The sequence below is a fragment of the Grammomys surdaster genome, unplaced genomic scaffold (genome assembly GCF_004785775.1).
Source record: "Grammomys surdaster isolate TR1022 unplaced genomic scaffold, NIH_TR_1.0 66, whole genome shotgun sequence".
NCBI classification, from domain to species: domain Eukaryota; kingdom Metazoa; phylum Chordata; class Mammalia; order Rodentia; family Muridae; genus Grammomys; species Grammomys surdaster.
The window spans coordinates 6,241,229-6,251,508 of NW_021604568.1; the positions used below are offsets into that span (position 1 = coordinate 6,241,229).

A 10,280-nucleotide genomic window follows, 5' to 3' on the forward strand; every position below is an offset into this window, starting at 1 on the left:
GACATACATAGTACAGACATGCACACACATTGCACACACACTGCACACGCACACACTGCATACACATCTCTAGCCACCAAGTGCTGGACTAGCAGATGCTCTGCGGGGAACAGGAGCCCTTTCCCTCCTCCCTGTCCTGCTGGTGGCGGCTGCAGCTTCTCTGCATTCTGCAGTGTTGGAAAAAGAAATTACAGAACAGATTGCAATTAAGGGGGATGGGGGGGGCACAGAGGCCCTAAAAATGCAGCTTGACTGAGCGCTAAACTGTGTTTTTGCCTGGAGCCAATCAGGAGCCTCTGATGAGAGTCTGTTCCCACTTACAAATCTAATTGCAGGAGGTGTGGTTGGGGTGGCCCTGGGAGCCTCAGAGAGAGGGGGTCTGCCAGCCCCTCAGGGAAGGCTGCCGGCAGACTGCTTGTATGTTGCTTTGAGAGTCACAGAGCCACATAGGATTAGGAATGGAGGTGGAGACAGACGTCTTGGGAGCCTGGGAAAGTGCTGTTTTTTTTGTAATAGCTACAGAGATTTCCTATAACACACTGAGCAAAACTAGTCTCTGATCCTCCTGGTCACTATTTCCCTATTTTACACACAGGAGACTGAGGCATGAAGAAGTATCTGCTATTTGCAGAGTTGGTTCTTTCCGTTTAGCTTTGTGTGGGTTCTGGGGATTGAACTCAGATTTCTAGGCACGGATGGTGAGCACGTCTCTCTGTTATCTATATAACCCAGGCTGCTCTTGAACCCACAGAGATCTTCCTACTTCTACCCCCCAAATATTGGAATTGAAGTCGTGTGCTATCATAGCAGGATATTTTGTGTTGGTTTTGAAATAATTTATAATGTAGCCTAGGTTGGGCTTGAACCTGTCAGCCCCCGAGTGCTGGGATTACAGGCACACAGCCCCTGAGTGCTGAGATTACTGGCTTGTGCCACTTTGTCTGGCTGAGGATACAAGTCTCTTCACATGTCCTCTATTAGTCCTTGGTAGGAACATCAGGTTTATCAAAACAAAAAACTGAAACAAAACAGAATTGGCAGTTCAATTTTAATTTCAGATAAACAATGTTTTCCTGAGTATTATAACAAAGTCCCAACTATTTTTTTTGTTTGTTTGTTTTTCTTTTTTCTTTTTTCTTTTTTGTTTTTTCGAGACAGGGTTTCTCTGTGTAGCCCTGGCTGTCCTGGAACTCACTCTGTAGACCAGGCTAGCCTCGAACTCAGAAATCCACCTGCCTCTGCCTCCCAAGTGTTGGGATTAAAGGCATGCACCACCACTGCCCAGCAAGGTCCCAACTATTACATGGAGTACCTGAAGTAAAAATTAGTCTGTATTTGAAATTCAAGGTGAACTGAATGTCCTGTAATACATCGGACACCTTGCGCCTCTGGTTCCCCTTTCCTGCCAGTAGCTCCCCCTCCACTGAGGTAGGAAGGACTCTAGGAGTTATGAAGAGTGAGCAAGACCATAGACCTCTGAGCCTCTGCTAACTACCATGTGACCTCTCATGAGCATCCCCATCAGACCTTGGAGTTTTTGAGATTATGGTTTCAAGTAGCCCAGGCTGCCCTTAAGTCCTGAACTTCTTGCCTCCACCTTCCAAAGGCTAGCTAGCGTTTTCTTTGGAGGCTTCTGGCAAGAGGACTCAGTAGTAGGCGGTAGGTGACTGCAAGTGACCCTGATAGCCCTGATGTTCTTGATGTCTCCCTCCTTTCTGCTGTCCATGGGGCTTAACCTGTGCAAAGGAAGAAATGAGATCTACAACTGTGCTTTTGTGATGAGAGGGCCTGAAGCCCTGGGGACTGGGAGTCCGGAAGGGCGGGCAGTGCTAGCCTAGGGGCTACCTGGTGCAGAGGGCCACCTGGTGCAGAGGGCCACCTGGTTAGAGGCTGTGGGAGGCAGCTGCTGAACAAGCAGAGGTGAGGGCTGGACCTGGAACTTCAGGGAAGTGGGCTGTGATTTTTTTTTTTTTTTTTTTTTTGTCCTTCAGAGACAGCAGGTTTTAGGCTCCACCAATCCTCACAGGCACTGTGATACTGGCAAATTCCTTAACTGAGGCAAAGGCCTCTGTTTCTTCCACAGCAAAGTGGGGTGAATGGTGCCTAGTTATTGCATGGGGTTAGGGGTAGGGTGAGGTGGATGGGTGCTGCAGCTGCAATGGTGGTGGTTATCACATTACCTGGTGGTGGTATTCATGTTTTTCCTGAAAACAGCCCTCCCCTGAGGAAACCTAACCTCCAAAAGGGCGAAGCTGCTTGGGCCCTCTTGGAGCTTCAGCAGAGAACACATTCCACTCCAGACCGCCTTCCTTTCAGCTACATTTTATTTGTTGCGTTTTTGACAGACGTCTAAATTATACATTGAGCTTTCCACGTGACCAAACACCGTGTCCCTTCCTTTGATTATCATTTTCAAAGGGGACTTAAAAAAAAAAAGAGCCTTCCGATGGATCACATCGAACCCGAAACCACATGCAGAGCAGAGCTAAAAATAAAGGAAGAAGCGTCCCGAAAAGGAGAGGAAGAGAAATCAAAGCATGCTGTGGAAGGGAACGGAGACATTGGTCCTGGTGAGGGTGACATGGTGTCACCCTCCAGGCCAGGCCGGATAAGGAGCGGCCAACAGTGAGGGTGGGGCACAGCCTGGCATAAAAATAGCCACCACTTTAGTCCAGAGGGGAATAAAGAAACCGTTGGAGACAGGGGATGGAGGAGGGAGGGAGGAGGGGGTGGGAGGACGTCGGCAAGACTGTCCTTCTGCAGCATCTCAGGCTGTGGACTTTTCTACCGGGCAGAGCTAACCACCGGCATAATCGCTGACTTTCAGCTGTGCACCGACATGTTCCCCAGCTCAGCCCACATCAATGACACCCTTGTTTCCATAGTAACCAAGGGAGAGCGAAGGGGAAAGGGTGTATTGCACTGGGCGAAGGGAATCCAGCCAAAAGGAGCCACACAGGGCGGGTGAGAGCAGGGCTCAGTTTTTCCCACAACGGGTTGGAGTATACGCTGTGGACTTTGCCTGCCCTCTGGCCTCAGCCCTCGCCCCCTGAACATTCAGATGCAATGGTGCGCAGAGCAGAAGTCTTACCAGAGCTCGCTGGGATGGGGGAGGCACAGGGGCGGGGCATCCTCTTTCTAGCTTCAGACTCTGTTCTCCGTCCATGGCCACAGGGGGCAGGGGTGGCACGGTGGAAAGGAAACGGGACTTTACAAGCGTTTTGTTTTTACAAATGGGAGCTTTCAAACTGCATTTTTCAGGCTCCACGCATTTATCCCCAGAGCCCCCAGAGGGTTCAACGGGACTCACAGGGAAGATAAAAGCCTGTGGCAACCACAGTTGTCTCTGGTGTCTCTAGCTGGGAAGCAAATGTGGACATTTACAGAGACAGCGATCAGAGCAGGGCAGGTCGCTAGGCCTGCTAGCTGGGCCGGGGTGGGGGTGGGGCTCTTTAGAACAGTTCCTTAAGTTGATGGTAAGAAACCAAAAATGCATTACAGCTCAAGCTCTTCCAAAGGAAGAGTGCCCTGCTGCAGCATTCCAAAACTGGATCTCAAAGCAGGCCTCCCGCCCCTCAGATAACATCCTGATGCACTATTTGTACAGAAAAGCAAGTCTCAAGGGCCAAAGCTACATCTGGTGGCTGGAGAAGGGGCATTTCCGATTCTTTATAGCTGTTTGTCTCCCTTCAAAGCTAGAGGGGTTTGGGTGAGCTAGAGAAGTCAGTGGGAGAGGTGGCAGGGCTAACTAGCTGAGCGATTTACAGACCTCACCTTCTTTTGTCTTGCAAGTCCTTACAGGCTGGGGCACTGCAACCCCACACCTTCCCCCAGCCTCTGTTGATAGCTTACATCCTGGCCACCTTTCAAACTGTCCCAGCTTCTCCCTCTCCAGAGTCCAGAATAAGCTGGGTACCACGGAGCAGGGTCTTCTGTGGCACTTCCTGTTTGCTTGCACACCATGGTGGGCTCGGACAGGGCTACCTCCCAGGATGAGAAGGCAGCTGGCCTCCCTGGACCCACCAGGCATTGGATAGCCTCTTATTTATTCTCTGAAAAGCTCTGAGCTCATGCCCAGAACAGAGTTTAATTCAGGAGCAGACGATGCTCCGGTTGGCTTTCAGGGGGTTTGAGGCTGGGATTTTTGACGGCTCAGGCAAACATGCTCCTTTCGAAGTGGGGGAAGGATAGGGTGCTTGCCACGAAGAGACCAGCAATGGGGTGAGTGCTTTCCTGGGTCCAGCCCCCCGCACCCCCCCACCAGATCACACCCATGCTCACCCAGCAGCAGATGCTGCCTACCCATGAGCTTCCCACACCACCTAGTTGCCAGCTCAGTAAGAATTGATCTCTTCTCAGAATCGATCTGCCTGGCTTTTCTCAGTGGAGCAGGTTCATGGCAGAGCTGCATTTATTTTTAAAATCTGATAGCGTCGGCCTATTGTGATCATTTAAACACAGAATTCTTTGAGCTTTAGAAATCCCCTCTATAGGACTGCAGTGGAGAAGTCAGCTAATCTGGAGTCACTGCTCCCTGCTCCACTGAGCTGGAGCAAGCCTGTTTACGCTAGCCTGAGCCCTCCATGTGAGGACTTTCTAAGGACCTTGTAGTTTTTCTGGAATTAAACCTCCCAGCTCTCCTTACATTCCAGATGTCATTACAGGCAAAAGTCATAAGAATCTGCTTCCCCGTGTGGCTGGCAGGGATGAGGCGTGGGGAGAAGGCCCTAGGGAGCAGGGGCCAGCGGCTCGGCTCTGTAGCGACTTGTCTCTTACCTACCTGACAAGGCGGTTTAATCATCAGCTACCCTTTACCTCCCCCAGTGGCGGTCTCCTGCCGGACAGACCAAAACCCTGGCTCAGTTGCAGATGAGGAGAAAAGAAAGTCTCTGCCTAGCACCCCCAAACACAGTTTCCAACCACCGAGGGAGTGAAGGGACAGGTCAGTAAATAAAGGAACCGGCACAAGTGGCCTCTTCCTTTTCCACAAAAGCCCCGTGGAATCACCTAGCTGCAGTACAAGCGCTTGTTCGTTTCTAATCATGTGCTCGGAGACATTTAATACTATTTCAATTATGCAGAGGAAATAATATAATTCCTTTATTTGAAAAACGATACCGAACCTCTGAGATCAGTTAAAATCTACTGCTGGAATGGGGATTCTTCTCAAGCTGCTGTCCCTCTCCGCCACCCAGCTGTGTCTGTGCACAGATGGAAAAGCATTTGGTCAGAAAGCAGCAACCGTGTTTCTCAGGCCGACTTCAGCGCCCGCAGCTCCCGCGCCGCCATCCGGCTCCATTTTATTTCTTCTTTGCGTTGACATTCTTGCAGACCCAGTTCATGCCATCCTTTGAGAGAAATGGGCAGAAAAGGCCAGTGTTAGTTGCAAGGAGTGCCCCAAGAGCTCAGCCTGGAGGGGACTGGGACCACCTACTCTGGGGAGTTTGTTGCCCTGGGGCCCACCTGGCTGACCAGGGCTGGTGACCTTTTGGGAGGGCAGAGGGAAGTCCCTGAGCACAGGAGGGGGACAGAGCCAGTCACCACCTGAACTTGAGATGCCTCCTTAGGAACTCCCTCTGAAAAAATAAACACATCTGCCTGGGGTCTGGAGCTCGGCTGAGGAGCTATCAGGAAAGATTCCAGCCATTTTTGGCTTTTTCTAAAAGCTGACCTTTGCTGGGGAATTAATTCAATGAGCTACCCTTCTGGTTCCCTAGCGTGTTTACAGTGTGACAGTGTACACTTGGGTTAAATTAAATTTCACTTTGGAAAAACAACCCTCTGCAGTGGGTGTTCCTCCACACATGCAGGGCAATACACACGTGCTTCTACAGAGAGCTTTCAAAGTGGCTTCTGGTTGCTTTAAGTGCTAAGCAGGACAGAGGAACGGAGTTTTCTTAAAGGCACATTGACCTTGAAAGTGTCCTTTTTTAGAAGGCTAGAGAGGGACTGAGGTAAAAAGGGGGGAAAAAAACCCCACACAATGCCTACAGCCTCCTGGTAGGCGGCACGATTCCTCACAGATGCCAGGCCTGTCAAACTTGACGTCCTTGTCAACCCCCTCTGGAGCATACCTGGACCCCCCCCCCCCCCCCAGGGACTCCTGACCTTCAGGCAAGTCAAGTTTCCTTAGAAACATGGGACAGAACTCAAGTGGGCCCTGCAGGGTATCTTGCCCAGAGTCCAGGCCTCACCTACTTGTGCTTACACACGTGACACCCACACTCCAAACCCCACGTTTCTGGTGGCTGTGGATCTGCCATGGAACCTGAACACCTAGAACAGCTTATGGCAATAAATATCAGCTGACACCCTCGCCACTGGGCCATTATCCCGTAAACAATACATCACTGTACAACAACCAGCAGGCCCCCTTTCTCCTGGCTAATCTGACAGTCACCTGCATGTACCATGATTAAAACTCCATCAGCTGCCTCCAGGGCGTTTGGGCAGGAGAACCTGATGATCTGAGGGACCTTTCTGCTTTGCCAGGATGAGGCCTAGCTTTGGCAGAAAGCCTTCAGGTAGGAAGCACCTGGCTGCAGCTGGGCAGTGGAGGACCCGGTGAAGGAGACCCCAAAGCATCTGATCAACTGGGTCAGCTGCACACTCTGAAAAACTGAGCAATTTTAGAACTGTTTTATGAAAAGGATTCATTTAAAGAGAGCATGTTTAATTTTAGTAGCTAATTGGTTTCTAGGAAAAAAATGATCACCTGCCAGGAGACAAAAAAGATTTTTACACATACAAGAGGGACGACTACGATGATAACCTTCTTCTCTCGCTCCAAAGTGGAAGAGCTCAGAACGTGGGCAGCACAGCCATGGTCAAGCGCAGCACAAACACCCAAAGGAGCCTCCATGTTCCCTTTCCTACAGACACTGTTTATCAGACCAGCTTCTCCGGGATAGCAAGAAGGCTCCCCACACAACCCCAGTACCATTTTGTCTTTTTTTTCTTTGTTTATGACTGGTGAAGGGGGGTTCCCTTATTACATTTCACCAAACATAAGTGTAGGCAAAGAGATAGAGAAAATATTTACTCAGCTGCAGGCACTCAAAGCAGAAGGTGGAGGGAGCCATCCTCTGTGGAGGCGGAGAGGGCCTTAGAGGGCGCGGCCTGCTGAGGGCGCTGGCTGGCAGATGTCTGAGGATCTTAGTGGAGGCCTGCCCACCATGGTCTTGTTGACAGAGGCACTCAGAGGCCAGCACCTATGACTGTCCTCAGCCTCTGGTGCCATTCTTGGGTGAAACCCTGGGCTTCTCTGTTGGGCTTGGGGAGGCCCCTTTGAGTCATAGCATTTGGGAGCTGGAGGTGAGAGGCAGGGGGAGGGGAGGACCACAATCCTGTGTGACAGTACCTCATAAATCAAGTAAGGGGCAAGCTTTATCAAGTAGCCCACTGGAAAGGAAAGATAATAGTGTTATCCAAAAACCAGGATGGGAGCGTCTAAGCAAAGGACCAGCATGCTGTCTGGTGTACAGCCCGTACTTAATTTATAGTCTTTAAAATTAATTCTCATAGCCACCCAGTGAAATATATTATTATTTCCAGATTGCAAACAAGGAAATGAAGAACAGAAAACGTCGGCGCAGAGGTGGGCCTTGAAGTTCGCCTTTCTTCCCACTGAGAACCATACACCATCACCATCTTCTCCGTGGCTGAGGAAGACAGGAAGTGCTCTGCATCTCATTTACAGAGAAAAGCTGGGAGAGCCTTTGAAGGCAGCTGGGAAAGGCCATCCTGCTGGTTTCATCCCTCCTGGCTTCCTTCAGGTGAATACAGGGTAAAGACTGGAGGACCCCTGTCTAGGAACCCAGCTAGTGTACCACAGCTCTAAAAGGGACCAGAGGATTCCTAACCTGCTGGGATCTAGGCCTGTGGAAGGCTGGGCATTTGTGACCTGGGCCACCTCCTTCAGTGGATACATTTAGAGACAACAAAGTTATTCAGAGGAGCCTCTGCTTCTGTGTGTGAGTGAACGGTGGGCTTTGCTTTTCTGGAGGAAAGGTGATTGCTTACGTGAAGGAGGTGACTGTGCTGTCCCTGAAGGAGGAAATGAATTCATAGGTTTGCTTAATGGTTGAACCTTTTATTGTTAAAAACTGGTTTGACCGATTTCCTGCACATTTGATCTTCATTCTGGGAATCAGTCTCCCTGGTGGGAACAGTCTCCCCTTTCCTTTCCCTACCAATCTTGTTGAAACTGAGTTTGAATTGATTAGCTTCAATTTATAAATAGAGACAAGAGACAGGGACCCTCAAACACTGGGCCTTGTGTGACTTCCTAGAGAGGAAATAAATATCTCTGTGTTGCAGAAGTATTCCCACCATATTCATGGGGGGCAGGGCGTGGTGGTGGTGATGATGGTGGTGGTGGTGGTGGAGGTTGTGGTGGTGGTGGAGGTGGTGGTGATGGTGGTGGGGGTAGTAGTGGTGAAAAGCTGCCCCTACTAATCATCCTGAGCCTGAGAGTCAGGGTGCACTGCCTGCCTATGGGCAGGGCTGGCCTCTGGCTGTTCCGCTCTTTGCATTTGCTCTCAGCCCGGTACATCCATCAGGGATGGGTGGCTGCAAGGAAGCAGTGGCGGCCATGGCTGGGTGGGCTGGTTTTTTAAGGCTAGGCTGACTATGTGGCCGCTTCAGTAACTGCTTTAGGATGATAAGGCGCTCAGACCCGTGCTGAGCGATGCAGCCTGTCCCCTTGTGCCTTTAGGCCCTAGGGTTAAGGAGCAGCTGAACACAGCATACATAAAACATCGCTTGCTGTTCATATTTTTCCGGTGACAAAGGGCAGTGCACCAGGGAGGGAGCAAATCACTTGTCACAGGCTTGCTCTCTTAGTCCACAGAGAGGCCTGCAAATATAAAAATCCACCTGAGGTCTGACAGAGAGATAAGCAGTTCCACACAGACCTGGAAAAAGTACCAACTGATCCCAGGCCCGGAAAGGACTAGACATCCTTCTTTAAATACTAAAATGTGGGACTGGAGAGTATAGCTCTAAAATAGAATAAAGACTTAGCATAAACAAGATACTGGGTTCAACTTCTACCCCTGCAAAGAAAAACAAATTAAACTCTATTAGCAGGCTAGGGAAAAGTTCCCTTGATCAAGGAAAAAGAAGCAGAGGCAGGAAGCTGGACGGGTGCCCCTCGGTCAGAGGCTCAGTCCACACCGAAGCAAGGCGGACTGCAGCTGCCCCTCCTAAGGAATCACAGCAGCAGATGCTGTGATCGGATTATCCTTCCCTTTTGGAGGATGAGGAGATGCCACATGAGAAGCTAGTCTAGCTCGGCGGCCTGGAAGACAGTGCCCATGGGTCATCCTGCCTGGTCAAGCCATCAGTGTAGGCAGGTGACCAGAGATGGTGAAATCAAGGCCAGGTTTAAACTGCTGACTTCTGCTTTAAAAGGAAAACACGTTGTGTTTTAGAAAAAGTGTCTCCGGCAGGCATGCCTTTAATCCCAGCACTTGGGAGGCAGAGGCAGGCGGATTTCTGAGTTCGAGGCCAGCCTGGTCTACAGAGTGAGTTCCAGGACAGCCAGTGCTACACAGAGAAACCGTGTCTCGAAAAACAAAACAAAACAAAAAACAAAAACAAAAAAAAAAAGAAGAAGAAAGAAGAAAGAAAGAAAGAAAGAAAGAAAGAAAGAAAGAAAGAAAGAAAGAAAAAGAAAAAGTGTCTCCAAACACCTGGAACTACAATAGGAAGGACAAGCATGGTCTGGGGTGAAATTCATGGCTGCAGGCGGAAGCAGGATGAGGTTTCTATAACTTTTTAAAAATCTAATCCAGATCCTTCGTACATTTTCTAGATGCCCATTGGAAAGAAAAAGACAAGAGACCTGTGCTAAGTAATCCATCCTAGGAGGCCCTAGCAACCAGGCCTACCTCAAGGGTATGCAGAAAGGTTTTTCTCCAGGCCTCGGGTGGGGGAGTCCGGCTAAGGGAGCTTTAGGTAATCCATCCCATACATTTTCACTTTCCCTTTCTTCTGCTGTCATTGCTTGATGGAACTGGGTCTCTTCTGATCCCTCCTCTGGACTAAAGGCCTCGCAGCAGGATGGAGTATCCAAAATGGATTCCCTCCTTTGGTCTGCACCCTTTACCTGTTCTTTGCTCCTGACAGTCTCTCAGGAAAGCCCGCTATAGTTACATGATGAGTTGGCCTCCCGGTCACCGTCAGTCAGGTGAGGAGAGAGCTGCTCCAGACCCTCCTGATGTCTGTCCGTAACCGTCTATACCACACACAGCTCCTCCATAACCGTCTATACCACA

The 10,280-nt window shown here is 50.0% G+C and overlaps 1 protein-coding gene across 1 annotated transcript in view; it reads right to left on the reverse strand.

Moving 5' to 3' along the window:
- Positions 1–5,073: 5,073 nt before the first annotated feature.
- Arl3 (ADP ribosylation factor like GTPase 3) overlaps positions 5,074–10,280 on the reverse strand; it is a 46,783-nt gene continuing 41,576 nt past the window's right edge. The window contains exon 6 of the mRNA XM_028774590.1: positions 5,074–5,348. Within this exon, the coding sequence (XP_028630423.1) occupies positions 5,301–5,348 (48 nt within the window). The 3' untranslated portion in view covers positions 5,074–5,300. The remainder of the gene's footprint in view (positions 5,349–10,280) is intronic.